A 20,129-nucleotide genomic window follows, 5' to 3' on the forward strand; every position below is an offset into this window, starting at 1 on the left:
TGCCCCCTTCAGTGGAAGCACAGTGTCTTAACCACTGGACCACCAGGGAATTCCCTAGAGGGAAACTGAAAGTTTTAAATGCTTATACTACAAAAAAAAAAAAGTCTCAAATCAGTGATCTAAGCTCCCACTTTAAGAAGCTAGAAGAGCAAATTAAATACAAAGCTAGCAGAATAAAGAAAATAATAAAGATAAGAGTGAAAATCAATGAACCAGAAAGTACACAAACAATAGAGCTAATCAGTAAAACCAAAGAAGCTCTTTCTTCAAAAAGATCAACAAGATAAGTAAACCTCAAACTACACTGAACAAGAAAATTCTAAAAAGAACATTCAAATGACCAACATCAGGATTGAAAGAGGCAATATCACCACAGACATAAAAAGGATAATAAGAGAATATTATGAAAAACTCTATGCCAATAGATCACCAACCTTTAAATAGACAAATTTCTCAAAAAATACAAATTATCAAAACTGGCTCAAAAAAATAGAGCACCCAAAGAGCCCTATATCAATTTTTAAAATTGAATCATTAATATAAAACCTTCCCATAAAGAAGACTTTAGGCCCAGATGGTTTCACTGGTGAATTCTAACAAAATCTTAAGGAAGAAATAATAGCAATTCTATACAAACTCTTTCAGAAAATAGAGAAGGAAGGAACTACTTCTCAACGCATTTGATGAGGACAGACTATTCGGACACCAAAACCATTACAAGAAAAAGAAACTACAAACCAATATCACTCATAAACATAGAAGTTAATATTCTTGACAGAATATTTGCAGACTGAATCCAGCAATGTATAAAAAAGGGTAATACCCCGTGACCAGTGGTATGTGTTCAGGAATGCCAGGTTGGTTTAACATTCAAAAACCAATCAATGTAATTCACCATTAAAACAGAATAAAATAGAAAAACCATACGAGCCTCTCAGTAGACATGGAAACAGCATCTGACAAAATATAACACCCACTCATGATTTAAAAGATTTTTTAAAAACTCTCAAGAAACTAATAGAAAGGAACTTCCTCAACCTGTTACAGGGCATCTATGAAAAACCTACAGCTAACAATGTAATGGTGAAAGAATGTTTACCCCTGAGATAAGACACAGGATAAAGATGTCCACCTTTCCCTTCTTTCATTTAAAATTGCCTAGAGGGGTGGGATAGGGAGGGTGGGAGGAAGGTTCAAGAGGGAGGAGATATGGGGATATATGTATACATATAGCTGTTTCACTTTTTTGTACAGCAGAAACTAACACAACATTGTAAAGCAATTATACTCCAATAAAGATGAAAAATAAAATAAAATAAAATTGTACTGGAGGACTAAGTGCAAACAAGAAAAATAAATAAAAGACATACAGAGTGGCTAGAAAAACATAAAACTGTCTTCCTGCAAGACATGATCATGTATAAATGGCCAATATGCATATGAAAAAATGCTCAACATCAGGGCCAGGTATTAGACTCTGGGGAAGTAGTCCATGAGGAAGGAATCTATCTGTTTGTGCACAGGCTTTCTCTAGTTACGGCGAGCGGGGGCTACGCTTCGTTGCGGTGCACAGGCTTCTCATTGTGGTGGCTTCTCTTGTTGCAGAACACGGGCTCTAGGCGCACAGGCTTCAGTAGTTGTGGCACACGGGCTCAGTAGTTGTAGCTTGCAGGCTCAGTAGTTGTGGCACGCAGGCTCTACAGAGCAGGCTCAGTAGTTGTGGCGCACAGGCTTAGTTGCTCCGAGGCATGTGGGATCCTCCCAGACCAGGGATTGAACCCGTGTCCCCTGCATTGGCAGGCGGATTCTTAACCACTGCGCCACCAGAGTAGTCCTGGAATGTATCTGTTTTTGCTTACTGCAATATCCTAAATACCCAGTGCAGTGTCCATAGTAGGTGTTTGCCTTTATTTTGTGAATGAATGAATAAAAGGGCAAATGTTAGATTCGGGTAGTTTAGTCCTGAGAGGTGACATTTCACTTCAGTCAAGACAATTTTAATATTTCAATTTCAATTTTGGAAAAAGAATCTTAGATTCCTATTCTTTTTTTTTTTTTTTTTTTTTTTTTAGATTCCTATTCTTAAGTAAGACAGAATATGGCTAAGAGAAACTGTTTTCCTTTAGCAGTTACTTTTGATGGTTAATTTTCTGTGTCATCTGGCCTGGGCCACCAAATACCGAGATAAGTTATTTCTGGGTGTGTCTGTGAGGGTGTTTTGGATGAGATTAGCGTCTGAACTGATGGAACCACAAAAATAGAATGCCCTCTCCAATGCAGGTGGGCATCAGCCAATCCACTGAGGGTCTGAATAGAAGAGGTGGAAAGTGGAGGAATTAGCTCTTTTTTTTCCGGCCTCACTGCAAGAGCTGGGACATCGCATCTTCTCCTGCCCTTGCCCTGGTTTTCAGGCCGTGGCCTAGGACTGCCCACCAGTTTCCTTTCCTTTTTTAAAAAAAAAATAGTATTTTGTGTTTTTAAGAGCCTTAAGTTTTGTGTGTGTTTTTTTTTTTTTTTACAAATTTATTTATTTTTGGCTGTGTTGGGTCTTCGTTGTTGCACGCAGGCTTTCTCTAGTTGCGGCGAGCAGGGGCTACTCTTCATTGCGGTGCACGGGCTTCTCATTGTGGTGGCTTCTCTTGTTGCGGAGCACGGGCTCTAGGCACGCGGGCTTCAGAAGTTGTGGCACGCAGGCTCAGTAGTTGTGGCACATGGGCTTAGTTGCTCCACGGCATGGGGGATCTTCCCGGACCAGGGTTTGAACCCGTGTCCCCTGCATTGGCAGGCGGATTCTTAACCACTGTGCCACCAGGGAAGTTCCCCACCAGCTTTCTTGATACTCTAGCTTGCAGATGGCAGATTTTATGTATATATGTATCTCCATATACAGTCATCCCTTGGTGTCTGAGGGGGATTAGTTCCAGGACCTGTTGTGGATACCAATACCTAGGGATGCTCAAGTCCCATAGTCTGCCCTCTGTATTCACCGGTTCTGCATCCACGGATTCTACCAACTGTGGATCATGTATTAAGTTTGCTATCCACATTTCGTTGAGTTTGTGAATGCAGAACCTGGGGATATGTAGGGCTAACTATATATTTACTGAAAAAAATCTGCATATAAGGGGACCCACATAGTTCAAACCTGTATTTTTCAAGGATCAACTCTATATAAAATATATATGGAGAAAAATATATATATATTAATGGTATATATATGAGAATATATACATATATATATTTATTCTAATGGTCTGTTTCTCTGGAGAACACTAATACATTACTCATATGCTCATATGTTTACTATCATAACTAAGATTGTCTATCCAAAACACTTTAGAGTTGCTACACACTTATCTGTATGATTTCTTTTTGTAAGGAGCTTACTCTTTATGATTACAAAGGCAATACATGCCTTCTGTACGGAGTCTAGAAAGTGCTGAAAAATTAAGAAGAAAGTGAAAATTCCCTAAAATCCCATCACCCCAACTGACATTGAGCTCTTCCTTCTTCCACTTCCTGTTTTCCTCATAGTTTGTTCCACTATTTTGGCACTAACAACATAAAGGGCATGGAGATAGAGATTGACACAAAAAGGAATCAGGTGGGTCCCTTGGGGACAGAGGGGGACGGACGTCCATGTGGAATTTTCTAGTGGGTAGTTGGAAATGCGGTTGTAAACCAGGAGAGATTTCAGATCTCTAAGTGGGGAGGGACAGGGGTCACAGAGGTGTCAGGTGAAATATCAGGAAGGGGAGGAAGCTGGCCAGAGAAGGAAAGCAGACCAAGAAGAAAGGAAGAATCTTGTACAGTATCATTTGTTTATACTTGCTCCAGAAAGTATATGGGGTAACGCATTAGAAAGAATCTGTTTTCTCTTGAATTCTTATCTATGAATGTTCTTCTGGGCTCTTCAGGAGTGAGATGCTTTCTTTCTGTATTCTCCACACCTGCAGACTGTAGCCAGCATGCCTTTCAAGAGAATGAGTTGACATGTGAAGGGCACAGAATTAACCAGAATACTACTTTCTGAATGCCATCTTTTCTTTCCTCTGAATATTGATTTCATCTACTCTTTTTGAAAACAAGTTTGTTTGGAATGGCTTTTCAGAACTATTTCCACACCCACATTATGAATACAAGAATCTGTTTAAATCTATGTTCTTTGAGAGAAGGCAAGTTTGCAAGTGGATAAAATGTCTTGCTGATTCTTGTCACATGCATTTATGATCCTCCAGCCATCTTTTTAATAGGCTGCATTCCTACCGCTTCAAGGTGTGCTCACAAAGGACAGATCTCATGAGTTTTTGTTATTGGCCCCTAATTTCCTATTGTACGATTTGACTTGTGTGCCTGGAGAGACAGAGATGGAAGCCCAGCAGTAGTTCTGCAAGTGGTTGCCAGACGTCCCAAAGCAGATAGAGGCGCTGCCTCTATCTTCTGAAAAGAAAAATGGTAGAAAATGCTGCCAAGGCACCCAAAGCCTTGTCGATAACACATATTCCCCAAACAACTTGTTTAAAAGACCTCCCAAACACTATAACATATAAACCAAACAACTCTAAGTAGAAAAGAACCCCCTAAATCTAAATTATCTACCTCAAACACAACATCTAAAATATTAGATGTCAAATCTTGTTCCTTGTACGTTCAAATCTCAGTAGAATGGTGCACAGGAAATGTTCTCCTTCTGGCCATCATTCCCTCAGTTCAGCAGCCATTACAGAGCTCAGTAGCTATCATGCATTGAGTCCCAAATGCAAAATGTCTGAAGCTGAACTCACCACCTTCCCCCCAGCTCAAGACTTCAAACTTCCTTAGGCTAATCCATTTCCCTGACTCACAGGAGGAAACAAGATTGCAGATATGAGCTGGTGGAGAAGGAATTCCATTAGGCTTTGTGGGCCCATTTTTAAGATCTGCCACTGTTCACAGAAAGAGGGAGGGGAAGGGCAAGGGCACAGCAGACTTTTTCGGATAATAACAAGACAAGGTAAGATGTGCTATAGCCGGGTCATGGAAGCATATGGTGGGAGACGTTGAGTCTCACTAGGAGAGTGGGGAAGCTTTTCAGCACAGTGCCTGACACAAAGTAGGTGCCTGAAAAGTGATTAATGATTGAAAGGAGGTAATGTCTGAATATCAACCTGATGCTAAATGGGCCTGCCTACATGGAGGAGAAGGGAGAGATTTCACATGAGAGCAAAAAGGCAAGCTGTGTCAATTCCCAGACGTGTCCAGGAAATGACAAAACTTGGGTTGTGCCCTGGCAGTAGGCTGGCAACATGGTATGGGGGTCTTGGACAGGATTTGGTAGACAATGGAGATCCAGAAAAGCCAAGGGGTAGATCTACTAAAAACTATATTTTCTTTTTTATTGGCCACACCACATAGCACTCGGGATCAAACACGTGCCCCCTACAGTGGAAGCGCGGAGTCTTAACCACTGGACCGCCAGGGAAGTCCCCAAGAACTATATTTTCTAATGCAATGTTGGTGGTCCTATGTATGACTACTCCGAGAGAAGCAAAATGGGCTTAAAAAAATATAATCGTAGTTCAGCTGAGAGATAAAAAGGGAGTGAAATGAAGTAGATGATAGATGGGCCCCCAAAGAATACTTTTTGTTCCTTCAACAAATAATTAAGAGTACACATCTCACATCCTAAAAGAAACAAGTACACTCTTCCTTCATCCTGCAGCTTTTCCCTGGGGCCCTCACAAACTTGCCTTCACAGTCAAGGCTGTAAAATATCTCCTGCTGCCTTCCCTTCTTTTTTTTTCTTTTTTTTTTTTAATATTTATTTACTTATTTGGTTGCACTGGGTCTTTTTTTTTTTTTGGCCGTGTTGGTTCTTTGTTGCCGCATGCAGGCTTTCTCTAGTTGCAGAGAGCGGGGGCTACTCTTTGTTGCGGTGGGTGTGCTTCTCATGGCGGTGGCTTCTCTTGTTGCAGAGCACAGGCTCTAGGCATGCAGACTTCAGTAGTTGTGGCACGAGGGCTCAGTTGTTGTGGCTCGCAGGCTCAGTAGTTGTGCCGCACAGGCTTAGTTGCTCCGTGGCATGTGGGATCTTCCCAGACTAGGGATCAAACCCGTGTCCCCTGCATTGGCAGGCGGGTTCTTAACCACTGCACCACCAGGGAAGTCCCTGCACTGGGTCTTAATTGTGGCAAGGGGGCTCCTCAGTTGCGGCTCCAGGGCTCCTTAGTTGTGGCATGAGAACTCTTAGTTGTGGCATGCATGTGGGATCTAGTTCCCAGACCAGGGATCGAATCTGGGCTCCCTGCATTGGGAGTGCGGAGTCTTATCCACTGTGCCACCAAGGAAGTCCCTGCATTCCCTTCTTGAGGGCACATCAGTTTGGCTTCGGCCCTCTCCACTCCTGCCAACGTTCCTCCTGAGGTCCCAGTTGCTAGCAGGTACTTTCTAACCTTTACCTTGCTGACTTCTACCTTCAGCACCGGACCAGGCTGACCAATTCTCTCATGCTCTTTCTCCACCTCTTCTCAGTCTAGCTTCTTACCCCTCACATAGTTGAGTTTCCAGTCTCGTGTCCCTTGTCAGTTTCAGCTCCTCCCAGCATGCTTTGCACTACTGACTCCCAGATCTCCATCTCCTCTCAGCCATCTCTCCTGACTCCACATGTGTTTACCCAACTGCCTCTTAGACACCTTCACTTATTTGCGCCAGGGGCAGCTCAAACTCCACATGCCCCAGAAGGAGATCATCTGGCCTTGGGCATGTTAGTTAACTGAATTGGGTCTCACTTCCTCAACTATAAAACAGGGGCATTACCGATAGCCACGTCGTACAGAAGCCCGTTAAGATTAAACGAAATGACACAGAATAGCATGTCAGATAGACCCTGGCACATGGTAAACGATCTACAAGTGTTAAACCATTACTGTGCCTTCACTCAAACCCATTCCTTCCTACCCATATATTCCCTAACTTATAAACCCACCACCCATGTCCTTCATCAAGCCAATACCTAGAGCATCCTCCTTGATACTTCCCTCTTCCTTAACCTCATAGTTGTTCTGTCCCAACCCATCCATTCCCCTTCTTAAGTATCTGACCTTGTCTCTCCTCTACTCCATTGCCTTAAGCTCTCAGCATCTCCTGGGCTGAGGGCTAGGGCTATTCTTTCCCTGACCCCACTCTTGCTACTCTACACATTAGTCGTGAAAGAGCATATTGCATGACACCACTCTCCTCTTAAAAGCTTTCAATGGCTTGCCACTGCCTTGGGGACAAAATCCAAACTCCTTGGAAGGACACAGAGGCTCTTCAGGACCTGGTCTCAGTCCTCCTCCTTACTCCCTGAGCTCCAGCTAGGCCTCCTTGGGTAATGCCACAGTACTCGTCAAGCTCAGTCAGGCCACAGTGCCTTCTCCAACCTCTCTTGCTGCTTCTTCCAGACATAGATCGGGTGCCACTTCCTCTAAAAAGCTTTCCTGGACTTCCAGTCAGATGAATATCTTTGTCCTTTGTTCCACAGAGTCTCTGCCCTAACACTTACCATGCTTTAGTTATTACCCGCTCATTTGCCTGTTCTCTCCCACTAAATCGAGCTGCCTGCGGGAAAGAAAATTATCTTTTAATTTCCATATTCCCAGAACCCAGCACAGTGCCCCGCAGGCAGTAGGTTGCAAGGGAAGTTAATCAGAACAGTCTTTCCACCTAAAAGGAAACAACGTGGTTTGGGGAATCGATATTAGTGTTTAGCGAACCCACTCCTCTCGCGGCACAAGGCTGCACAGGGGTTCCTTTAGTCCTGCGTGGATATCCAGTGCCTGCATGTCCTTCTCGGGGCTTCAGCTCAGGCAGATTTAACCCTCACGATTAGGGCAGACACAGGACTGCATCGGCAGAGCCTGCACGGGAGCCTGCAAATACACGCCCAGGGGGCTGAGGTCAAATCCTGAGCCCTTTGTTCCAGGCAGCGGAGGGCAAGTGGCTCCGAGCCCGCCAGCCCTGACGGGTGCAGGGCCTGCCTGGGCAGAATGGCACACAAAAACGCACCGGGGACCGCCGTGTCGGGCAGGGGCGCGCGTGTGCACTGGCCCTCTCCGTGCCAGACTCCTGGCCCTGGGATCCCCCGCTCTCCGGCGCCCCTCTCAGGGTCCCAATCTCTGGGCTAGGCAGACTTCTCGGCCCGCGGCCGCAGCGGGCGGGAAAGCGCTCGGTGGCCCAGCGTCACGCGCTAGCGGCTGGGCGGGCGGCGCGCGCGCACGCGCGGGGCGGGGCGGGGCCAGCGTGGGCGGGGCGGGGCGGGGCTGGGCTGGGCTGGAGCCGGGCACAGGAAGAGCTGGGAGGCCCGAGCCGTCCCAGGGTGCCCTGCGCGGCGTGGACTCGGGCAGCTGCCGCCATCCCGCTGGCGAGGGGGAGAGAGAGGCCCGCCCGCTTGCCGGTCGGGCCAGTGTGGGCCAGTGCGTGAGGGCGCGGGGGGCCGTGTCAGCGAGACGCAGAGCGCAGCCGCCACCACCAAACGGACATGTTGGAGCCCAGGGCCGCCGCCGCCTCTTTTTCCTCATTCTCCGAACGGGACTGAGACGGGGCCCGCCACCCCGCCGCCTCTGCCTCTGCCTCGGCCGCCCGCCCCGCCGCCTCGGCCGCAGCCTCTTCCTGCCCGGCCTGCAGCTCCGCAGCTCATCGTCTCCTCCGGCCGCTCAGGCCCGGCCGGTTCCCCGGCCCCGCTCCGCCGCGGCGCGAGGTCTATGTGACCGGCGGGCCCGGAGCAGCCGCCGCCGCAGCGCGAACATGGACGCCGTCAACGCCTTCAACCAAGAGGTGAGGGGTGCTTGGAACAGGAGGGTGCCGGGCCTGCCGGGGAGTCGGGGCGTCGTTTCTCCTGCCGCCGGAGGTTTAAAGCTTAGGTCGGGGTGGGGACGCTTCCTGCCCCGGTTCCGGGGCGGCGGGGCCTGCGCGGAGCGGCCTGTGGCCCGGGGAGGTCGCGGCGGCCGCGGGAGCCGACCCCACACCCCTCCCCCACCTCCCACTCCCGGGCGGCGACCTCGGGCTGCCCCTCTCGCCCCCTTCCGGCCTCCTCCAGCCCGCGTCGGCGCCGGTGCCTCTAACTTCGCTCCCTTTCAGGTCCGGGCGCTCTCGCTCTCTGCTCCCAGCCTCGTTGTTGGCTTCGCGGTACCGGGAGCCCGCAAGGGGCTAAGAAAGAAGCGCGGGCGGGCGTAGGGGGCGGGGGGAGCCGGAGCATCTGCTGGTCGCAGGGCTGACGGAGCGGCGGCCTCGGCTCTCCTGTTGCTTGGGCCGCGGCGCGACAGCGGCTGGACTCTGATCCCGGGTCGGGGAGGAGTTGGAGAGGGTGTTCATCCCCCTCCCCCGGGATTCCTACACTTGGGAAATGGGCTGAATAAACGGGGCTCCTTATCCTACCGAGTCGTGAACCCAACTCTCTTATGGGCTCTGTGGCCCCAACGTGACACCTAAAAAGTTGAATGGGAGAGAAGAGTATTCGCTCCGCCTTAGACCGCTAGAAGGCCGGCTTTGGCCTCCAGTCCCCCACCCTCGCACCCTTCTCGCGGTAGTTAATCCTCGGCTCCCTTCTTTGGGAACATTTACATGTGAAAACCTCCCAAAACCGGGAACAAAGCTGCCTGCCGCCCTAAAGCTCTCTGGTTGTATCTCCAAACATTCCAGGTGCTGTTTTTGAAGCGTAGAGCCCACACATTTCTATTTTTCAGAATCGATTTGAGGGGAGAGGTCTTGACCATTGATGATTTAAAATGTAGTTACAGAATGGAAACAATTGTCATGTGTTGAGTTGGATTATCTTCCTTTTCCAAATACTTAAGATAAACCCAGCACTGAAGAGGTCAGATGTAGTAGTGTAGTGCTAGAAGTCTTGGGATAGCGTTAAAAACTTGCTGCATCTCACAGTGAGATTTTTGTAGTTTCACTTGTGACAGAATTAGGGTGCAGTAACTTTCACTTTGCAGTGCTATAATATCATAGCCTCCACTGACACTGCAGTTAGCACCGTTTATTGCTTTATCAATTATCCTAGAAATGATTTGTCTTCAACTGATGGATACATAACATGTCTTAACTGCAGAAGTTGGGCAGTGTCTTGTAAAGTTCAGTATTGATTATTTTCAAAATGACGAAATAGTATTTTCTGATTTTTGATGGCTAGAGAATTTGTGATAGTGCCCCAGAGATTTCAGGGTTGGAAGTTGACTTTGTTTCCTTAAGGCAAAATGCACTGGAATGTTGGCTTCATGAGGGCAGGGAGTTTCTGTTCTTTGCTTCCTCCCCCCCAGCATAGCACATGGTTGGCAAATACTTGTTGAATGAATGAGAATTTATTTTTTAGAAGATAAGTACATTTCTTTTTCAAGATAAAAACTTTCTGAATGGTTTTAACGAACAAAGAGGAGGGGTTTTAGTGTATTCTTAAGATCAGAGGAATTTAATTCTGATTGAGACATTATGGAAGTTCACATTAAGCACATTATTAAGCAGTGTCTTATGTTAATTTTGGGAAAATCTCATCAGTAGTTTTTACTTTGAAAACCAAAATTAGGAATGATACTGACTCCTTGAAAAAGGAAAATGGTATTTTAACCTTTTAAAATGTACAAAGTGAGAATTTTCTTATCATTGATCATTTTCCTCTTTAAATAATTTCTATTTCCATTCCTAGTCTTTATCACTGCAAATTGCATTATGTTAGGTGTATGTTACCAATTCCAACTCTCTTCTGCCAGACTTTCTTCCCAAAACACTTTTTTCTGGAGAAAATAGTCTGACTTTAAAATCCATCTCCTTGTGCCTGCCTGGTTGTAGTGCTTCTCAGTTAATTCCCCCCATTCATAAAATGTTACTGATTCGTTCAAATCTGTAACTTCAAATCTCCCAAATCTTCATTTTACAAACTTTTGAGAACCTGCTTAGCTGTAAAGCTGTGTCCTTAATACGATGGCACTACTACTGAGGATCTCTGTCCCATAGGAGCCTAAACTAATAGAGGACACAAAACTTAGGCAAGTAGCTTTAATATGGGATAGAATGGCTTCCTTTGGGGCCCTTGTAGAGTACTGTGGGATGGCCGTGGGGGTTTAGACTTGGGCGGAGAACAAAGTGTCAGTCTCAGGATTTCCGAAGGTGTAGGAAAAGTAATTCAGAGGCTACAGTGGTGAGAAATAAGGAACAGTAGTTTGACTCCTGAGACTACTGGAAAGTAAGAATCATTAAGGTATCAATAATTTTGGGTCTGACCAGTTTCACATCTCTAATGTGTTTGAATTCCTTTTTTTTTTTTTCCAGGCCGTGGATAAATTGAAGGTTTTAAGTAGTGGAGTGATAATCAAAATACTGCTTGATTTGTAGTATATATTGTAGAAGGCAGAGGTTTGGAGAAATTTGGTGGGTTGGAGACTGAGGTAGGAGAAGCAAGTAGAATCTGAACTTGGCATGTCTGTAGAGGGAGTAGAGAGGAGGGGAAGGATGTGGACCAGAAGAATCCATGGACTTGACATCTGGTAGGTTTAGAAGCACCTTTTGCCCACACATTCTGAGTGCTGGGATAGGGGGGATGCTGTTAACGCGACAGGCAGTCATCAAAAGTATATTTAGTGGAGGGGAAAATATGCTCGATTTTGAACAGTTTGAGTGGAACAGTCATGTAGAAATTTTGGGCAGGCAGTTGCTCATGTAAGACTCAAACTTGGAAGCAAGAGTTAGAAGGAGACATCAGGGAGTCACTCTCAGATGTGCCCTAGAGAAAATTGAGAGGGGGAGACAAAGGAATTAATATTTAATAAGGATCTATATAGCATGTCCGTCACTTTATATATACATATCTAAGTTAATACTCCTACAACCTTGCGTAGACATCCATTTATAGGTGAGGAAACTGATTTTCAAAGAAGTTGAATAATTCTCAAGGGCATACTACTAGTTAATGGTAGAGCTGAGATTTGAATACAGATGGTACCCTCTTAATTGCTGCCTGAAGGTAATATTTTATATAATACCAGGGGAGTGGTCACAGGTTAAGACTTAAGTAAGAAAAAGGCCACAAAATTTTTTGAGGGTAACGGAATCTGTAGTTTAAAGTTGAATGGTGATGGGAGAGATAAGGAAATAAGAGGTAGCAAATGTAAAGTAGTTGGGGTTTTTTGTTTGTTTTTGTTGTTGTTTTAGAATTTTGGTTGTGAGGTATTCCCAGGGAAAAGTTGCTTCAAGGATGAAGGGAAGGAAGAATAATTAACAGTGTAGTAGGCACTGGTGCTAGCCCTTTGGTGTGTTTATATAGTGTATATATAAAGTCTTAACCTAAGTAAGTGGTGGTCAAGCCCTGGTCTCTATTAGATGGGCATAGAAGTTAAAGCATGTTGAGGGAGGGGATGTGCAAAAAAAAAGCGTGGTTTAAAGCAGCTAGAGGGATTAGTTAACTTAGAGCAAAATTGTGGATGAGAGGAAGGGGACAGATCTGAGGCACAGGTAAAAGAGGTCAGTATATCTGTGATAAGAGAGGAAGGAAGATAAAAAAGACAAGGTTATTAAAGACATTTTGACAGGACTTTTATGGCAAGACACCGTGTTAAGTGTTGTAAAAGATGGAAAGATGAGTAAAAAAAATCAGTGATACTTAATTGTGTTCTACTATGTTTATATACACTCCTTAATACGAAGGGTTTGGTAGTTCATAAGTTTGTTGAATGGATAAAGGTTATAGATAGGATTTTTTAAATCCGTAGATTGCATTTTTAGCCTTTAATCAGTCTTCTCTAAATCCAAAAGAATAGCTCTTCCCTCTCCCTCACTTTTTTTCTTTTTTGGCAGCATCTGTGATTTTAAGATGTTTAAAGTACAAAAAAAGTGCAGAGACTATAACAAGCATCGAGAGTTGTTATTATTTTATGTGTTTTTAATTTTAAAATAAAGTATTATAAAGTCCTTCTTTCCTCCCATCCCCTCTATCCCCCCCGCGTCAGAAGCAATCAATAAATGAATTTAGTATAATATCAATCTCTGTGGTCCTTAAACAATATAATATTCTGTATTTTGATATACATGAGTAGTATATTGAACATATTCTGCAGTGTTTTTTTGCTTAAACATTATTAATACTGTATATTAAGATTTAGTTCTTTCTATCTAACTGCTGTGTAGTATGCTGTTATTTGAATAGACCGTATTTTATTTATCTGGTTCCCCAGTTGATGAACATTTGTTTCTCATTTGTTACTGACAAACACTGCAATGAACTTTCTGAAACATGTCTCTTTGTGGAAGAGTTTCTCTAGGACAGCTGTTCTCAAACTTTGGAGTTTGGCTCCTTTAAACTCTTAAAAGTTGAGGACCACAGAGAGCTTTTGTATCTGTGGGTTATATCTTTGATATTTACCGTATCAGAAATTTAAGCCAAGAAACACATTTATTAAAAATAATGTACCTATTACATGTTAACATAAATAACATTTCTAATGAAAAATAACATTTCCAAAACAAAAAAAATTAGTGAGAAGAGTGACATGGTGTTATATTTTTGCAAATCTCATTTAAATTTACATTTAATAAAACTTGAATTCTTGTATCTACTTTTTCATTCAGTCTCTTCCATCAGGTAGCCTCTGGAAAACTGCTGTATACTTGTGAGAAAATGAATGAAAAGGGCAAGAAATGTCTTAGTATTGATATGAAAACAGTTTTTACCTCACAGACCACTGAAAGGAACTCAGACACCCTCTTCCCCACACCGCAGCCCCCAACCCCCAGGATCCTGGAATTACTTTGTGAGAACTACCGTATGGAGGTGGTATGCATATAATGCTACTTTGAAGTGCAGGAAGAAAATATGAGTGTTTTTATATTTGTGTTTATCTTTAAAATCAGACAAATTAAACTTTATGAGTAATTTTAATACATGAATTGACATTGCTGCTCTTATTCACTTGGGCTGTCAGTCTTGAATCATGTTACTCTAAAGGAAGAATTGAGTTCCACATCTCATTGGGGAGCTTGCCACTCTTCCTATTCCCACTGGAAATTGTTCTGTATGAACTATTGTATATTTTACCTATTGATTACTAGGCATGATTGTCTTCTAGAATTTAGGTCATATGATGAGTATTGTATGTTAAGCATTTTTTTTTAACCTGTAATGTCAGTCTGGTTGCTTTTTGATCATTCCTTTCTTCTTTGAGAGGTCTATCTAAAGAAGTGGACAAAGATTTGAAACACGGTTCTTACTGTGTGGAAGAGATGTAGAGGACCAGGGCAACAGAAGTAAAATTGGAGGTTTCTCTTGACTCATTTGACAATGTCATGCTGTTAATCACAGGAGTTGGGATATTAAAAGTTATAGTTTTGTTCCTCTGCTCTTTCTTGACTCAGAGAATTGCTTATCTCTGGCAACAGTAGAGGTCTGGCTTTATGGTGAGTGGAATAAAGCTGGCTCTTCAGAGCTTTCTGTAGCAGGATTTATCACTGATGTTCTTGTTGAAAATATTCCTCTCCCTAGTCTCTCATTTTGTTTAGTATTTTGTTTCAGAAAAATGTGTGGACATAACGATAAGGAACTGATTCAGAGAAAAATTGGAGTAATGGAAAAGTTGGCTTGTAAATCTTGTGAAACAGAATTCAGGAGATAAAAGTACCTAATAAAAAGTTGACAAACTGGTAGTTGGTTTTTGTATGTGTATGTTTTGTTTGTTTTGTGTTTTTTTGTTTTGTTTTTTTTTTGGCTGCGTTGGGTGTTTGTTGCTGTGCATGGGCTTCTCTTGTTGTGGAACACGGGCTCTAGGCGCACGGGCTTCAGTAGTTGTGGTGCACGGGCTTAGGTGCTCTGTGGCATGTGGGATCTTCCTGCACCAGGGCTCGAACCCGTGTCCCCTGCATTAGCAGGTGGAATCTTAACCACTGTGCCACCAGGGAAGTCCCTGTTTGTGTATGTTTTTGTGGGAGTGTTTTTTTGTTTCCCAGGTACAAATCGTAGGTTGCTCTCCTCTGACATGGAGCCCAAGTGAATATAATTTGCTTAATCATTACAGGAAACTTTTTTTTTGAGGCATAGTCGATTAACAATATTGTGTTAGTTTCAGGTGTGCAGCATAATTCCGGTTTTTTTGCAGATTATATTCCATTACATGTTATTATATTATTACAAGATATTGGGTATCTCTGTGCTATACAGTAAATCCTTGTTGCTTATCTATTTTCTATATAGTAATTTGTATCTGTTAATCCCATATGCCCCCCCCCACTTTGGTAACCATAAGCTTGTTTTCTGTGTCTGGGAGTCTGTTTCTGTTTTGTACATAGATTCATTGTATTTTTTTTTTAATTAATTAATTTATTTTTGGCTGTGTTGAGTCTTCGTTTCTGTGCGAGGGCTTTCTCTAGTTGTGGCAAGCGGGGGCCACTCTTCATCGCGGTGCGCGGGCCTCTCTTGTTGCGGAGCACAGGCTCCAGACGCACAGGCTCAGTAGTTGTGGCTCACGGGCCTAGTTGCTCCGCGGCATGTGGGATCTTCCCAGACCAGGGCTTGAACCCGTGTCCCCTGCATTAGCAGGCAGATTCTCAACCACTGTGCCACCAGGGAAGCCCCCCATTTTATTATTTTTTAGATTCCATATATAAGTGATATCATATGGTACTTGTCTTTCTCTGACTTATTTCACTAAACATTCTCTAGGTTCATCCACGTTGCTGCAAATGGTAATATGTCAGTTTTTATGGCTGAGTAATATTCAGTTGTGTATATATACCACATTTTCTTTATCCATGCACCTGTTGATGGGCACTTAAGTTGCTTCTGCCTCTTGGCTGTTGTAGATAGTGCTGGTGTCGAACGCTGGGGTGCATGTATCTTTTCGAATTAGAATTTTTGTTTTTTCTGGATATACACCCCGGAATAGAATTGCTGAATTATGTGGTAGTTCTAATTTAGTTTTTTAGGGAACTTCCGAACTGTTCTCCATAGTGGCTGCACCAATTTACATTCCCACCAACAGTGTAGGAGGATTCCCTTTTCCCCATACCCTCTCCAGCATTTATTGTTTGTAGACTTTGATGATGGCCATTCCGACCCATGTGAGGTGATACCTCATTGTCATTTTGATTTGCATTTCTCTAGTAATTAGAGATGTTGAGCATCTTTTCGTGTGCCTGTTAGCCATCTGTGTGTCTTTGGAAAAATGTCTATTTAAGTCTTCTGCCCATTTTTGGTTTGGGTTTGGTTTTGGTTTTTTTGATACTGAGTTGTATGACAGGTAACTTTTCTGTAGCTGTCTGTCTGCATTTAAAACTCATTTCAGATACACCTTGATAACATGATAGGAAAAAAGTTGTTACATAAATGATGAACTTTTAGTGTTACTGATAACATTTGTTGAGATAATATGCGGAATCTTTTTTTTTTTTTTTTTTAGCATACTTCAGAGCAACAGCATGCAAATTTAATAAGCCTAAAACAAGCTATGCTATGTTATCAGGTAGTATATAGGATAAGCAGCTTAGCTATTAACAGTTGAAATTTTGGTAGAGTTGGTAATAGTTAAATTTGTATTAGGCCTTACCAAGATCTGTTGAGAGCTTAATCTTGAAGAGACATGTCTACATTTCTGTGTTAATAGTAAGTGTAATTAAAATGTACTGTCATGATTTTTTTTTGAGAACTAGAAGATTGCTCAAACAGTATTGTAATTTATTATGCTGCAATCACCTTGATCCTTTTCAATATTTGCATGGTTTGTCGATTACTTTTTATTGTGTTATAGTTAGAGCTCTTTATTGGTGCTTGTGAATTCATGGATAAATACATAGAAACTTTGATAATACTGACGAAGCATTGTACAGGTTAGTAGTGAATTCAACAAGAAATCCAGTGAAACTCTGGAGTTAAGAATTAGAAGCCAAGCCACTATGGAGAACAGTATGGAGGTTCCTTAAAAAACTAAAAATAGAACTATACGACCCAGCAACCCCACTACTGGGCATATACCCTGAGAAAGCCATAATTCAAAAAGAGTCATGTACCACAATGTTCATTGCAGCTCTGTTTACAGTATCCAGGACATGGAAGCAACCTAAGTGTCCATCAACAGATGAATGGATAAAGAAGATGTGGCACATATATACAATGGAATATTACTCAGCCATAAAAAGAAATGAAACTGAGTTATTTGTAGTGAGGTGGATGGACCTAGAGTCTGTCATATAGAGTGAAGTAAGTCAGAAAGAGAAAAATAAATACCGTATGCTAACGCATATATATGGAGTCTAAAAAAAAAAAAGGTTATGAAGAACCTAGGGGCAGGACAGGAATAAAGATACAGACGTAGAGAATGGGCTTGAGGACACGGGGAGGGGGAAGGGTAAGCTGGGACGAAGTGAGAGAGTGGCAAGGACATATACACACTACCAATGTAAAATAGATAGCTAGTGGGAAGCAGCCGCATAGCACAGGAAGATCAGCTCAGTGCTTTGTGACCACCTAGAGGGGTGGGATAGGGAGGGTGGGAGGGAGACGCAAGAAGGTGGAGATATGGGGATATATGTATATGTATAGCTGATTCACTTTGTTATGCAGCAGAAACTAACACACCATTGTAAAGCAATTATACTCCAATAAAGATGTTTTAAAAAAAAAAAAAAAGAATTAGAAGCCAAGTTTTGGATTGGGGGGCGGTTGGGAGATAGCAGGGCTCAGTGAAAAGTGGAGGGCCATCCAAGTACCCCTTGAAAGTTATAATTGGTGTTTGGATAATTTGTGATTTTTGGTGTAAATCCATGTGGGTCACTTGGAAGAGATCGTAGAGCGGTAGTGTACCTAGCATATTTGACATCCAGAGCAGAACTTTCTTTTTCTTTCTTCTTTTTTTTTTCTTTTAACACATTCCTCTTCTACAACAAAACTATTCTCAGAAATAATCATGAAATTGGCCAGGAAAGAAATTTGAACTTCATGCCGGTTACAAATAAATATTACAACAGAGAGAAGTAATTGATTAATATTTTTAAATTTCATTAATACTTTTTTGATAAAAGAAAATTTTATCTACATCCTGCTCTGTCACAGTAATGAATAATAATATTCCAGTTTCTTTTTAAGCCTTAACTTCTGCATATTTGTCAATGATTGTCAGTTGATTTTCACAATATTTGAGTTCAGTAGACAGTTATAGTCAGATTTAGCAATTTTATCTTCACCTGTAAGTGACTGAAAAAACACTTCTCATTAATTCTAATTTCTAAAGGTTGTATGTGAAGCAGCACAGATACAGTAGTTGGGACGTCTTAAACATAAGGTTTCCTTTAGCAGAAATTTAGAAAAAGCTCACTTCACAGTAAATTCTAGAAATCACAATACTGTCCATGTCTTTTTTTGGCATCGATTCTAGTGACTTACAAATGTCCTCTCAGTCAAAAAAATTTCACTGAAATATTTTCACCCAGAGTTTCAATGTAAGTCTCTATTAAGATTGGTGAACATCTTTGAAATTATGTGTAATGGCATTCTCCGTAATTTTTGTTCATGGATCATCAAGCTTTGTGTTTCTTTGTTCAAGACTAATTCTGGCTGTTTTTAAGTATTTACACCAGAAAAAAAGATATATCAGGAAAGAAGAATTGCAAACAGCTATCATACTTTAAACGTACCATTTAAACATAACGAATACATATACATAGGAACTACAGAATTGGAGATGTAAACTGACCTTGAGGAGAGTGCAGGCTGTCCTGAACCTCTCTGTAGTCATTCTCCAAATGAACAGGTGTAGCGAATCTGCATGTTCTATGCACTGATCATATAACTGGAAGGTTTCCTAATGAAATTCCACGTAGAATAGATTGCTTATTAAAGGATACATAATAAAAATGTACAGATTTGATGCTTATGTATTAAAAACTTATCAGTTACCACAGCAATAGTTCAAAACAAGAATCTCAGTCAACAAAATGTTTTAGGGGAAGGAATATTTTATCCCTGATATTATTTAGAATTGCTAGTATTTGGTGATAAATAAAGCAATTCTCAGACAGTTTTATTATTTTATTTAGATATAGACAATTCACCCACTTTTTGCCTTCTCCTGGGTGGACTTTTCCCACTGCCCCTCTCTAGGTGTGTTATTACTCTGGAGAGCAATAGTTGACTAACCCTATAGTCTGTAAATCTTTTTCTGCAATATCCCCTAAATATCTTTATGCACTTTACCATGAGTATGCCACTTTATTCTTCCTTTTGTCAGAGCTTAGTTTTAGCTGATGTAAAATTATAATACCCTGCTTAAAGGAAACCTATAATAAGGAAATTTATGGTAATATTGCTTTTAAGCTTTTAGGAAACAAAATACTCTTTTAAACTTTAATGGTCATATATTATCTAGTTTACTGTAATTAAGAGTTGCTGGATGATATATCACTTTAGAAAGGACAGCCACATTTGGGATTCAGAGATACGTTCAAATCTTTATAAAGGCCTTAACCATTTCTGAGTAAATATAAGAGCATATTTTATAAAGTTAGGGGTTTTCTAAATATATGAAATCATCCAAAATGGGCAAATCCATAGAGATAGAAAGTAGATTATTGCTGTTGGTATGGGGGAGGGATGGGGAGTGACTGCTAATGGGTATGGAATTTCTTTGGGGTGTAATGAAATATTCTGAAATTAAATAGCATTGATGGTTGTATAGCTCTGAATATAGCAAAAACTACTGAACTGTACACTTTAAAGGGGTAAGTTTTATGGTATATTAATTATATCTCAAAGCTGTTTAAAGAAAAACACCAAAAAGTCAGGTCTTAACACCATTTTCATTGTTTTGTTGCTTGATCTGATTTTCTATCAGGTTGAAAACAATATCTCTTAGCTACTGAGTGGCTCTGGAAGTTATTTTGTTGATCCTGAATCCTAAGTTTGTTCAAAGGATATCTTTAGTTTTTACATGCTATTTTAAGAAGTAATCCAGTGGAGCCAGTTCAAGGGAAGGACAGGAAATGAATCCTGCATTTGCTCATTAAATACCAACCAGATGCCAGCATACCGGTTAGGTGTTTTATATATGCCTTTACCTTCCTTCCATTTTAGAGGTAAGGAAACTGGAGGGGTGGTGTGATTTGACAGAGTGCTGTAAGAGGCTGCCTGAGCCCAGTCC

At 42.1% G+C, this 20,129-nt stretch overlaps 1 protein-coding gene and 1 long non-coding RNA gene across 4 annotated transcripts in view; one reads left to right on the plus strand and one right to left on the minus strand.

Moving 5' to 3' along the window:
- Positions 1–2,502: 2,502 nt before the first annotated feature.
- On the minus strand, positions 2,503–8,177 carry LOC309629561. Its single transcript, XR_014245110.1, has 2 exons — positions 8,026–8,177; positions 2,503–7,889 (listed from the first exon to the last, which is right to left on the minus strand). It is a non-coding gene; the product is annotated as an uncharacterized lncRNA (long non-coding RNA).
- A 134-nt stretch (positions 8,178–8,311) lies between these two features.
- The window catches only part of SCAF4 (SR-related CTD associated factor 4), a 56,835-nt gene continuing 45,017 nt past the window's right edge, over positions 8,312–20,129 (plus strand). For all 3 annotated transcript variants that reach the window (XM_082393666.1, XM_082393668.1, XM_082393667.1), the window contains exon 1: positions 8,312–8,793. In XM_082393666.1, the coding sequence (XP_082249792.1) occupies positions 8,764–8,793 (30 nt within the window). In that variant the 5' untranslated portion in view covers positions 8,312–8,763. The remainder of the gene's footprint in view (positions 8,794–20,129) is intronic.

This window comes from Balaenoptera borealis (genome assembly GCF_965194805.1).
Source record: "Balaenoptera borealis genome assembly, chromosome: 5".
In the NCBI taxonomy this organism is placed as follows: domain Eukaryota; kingdom Metazoa; phylum Chordata; class Mammalia; order Artiodactyla; family Balaenopteridae; genus Balaenoptera; species Balaenoptera borealis.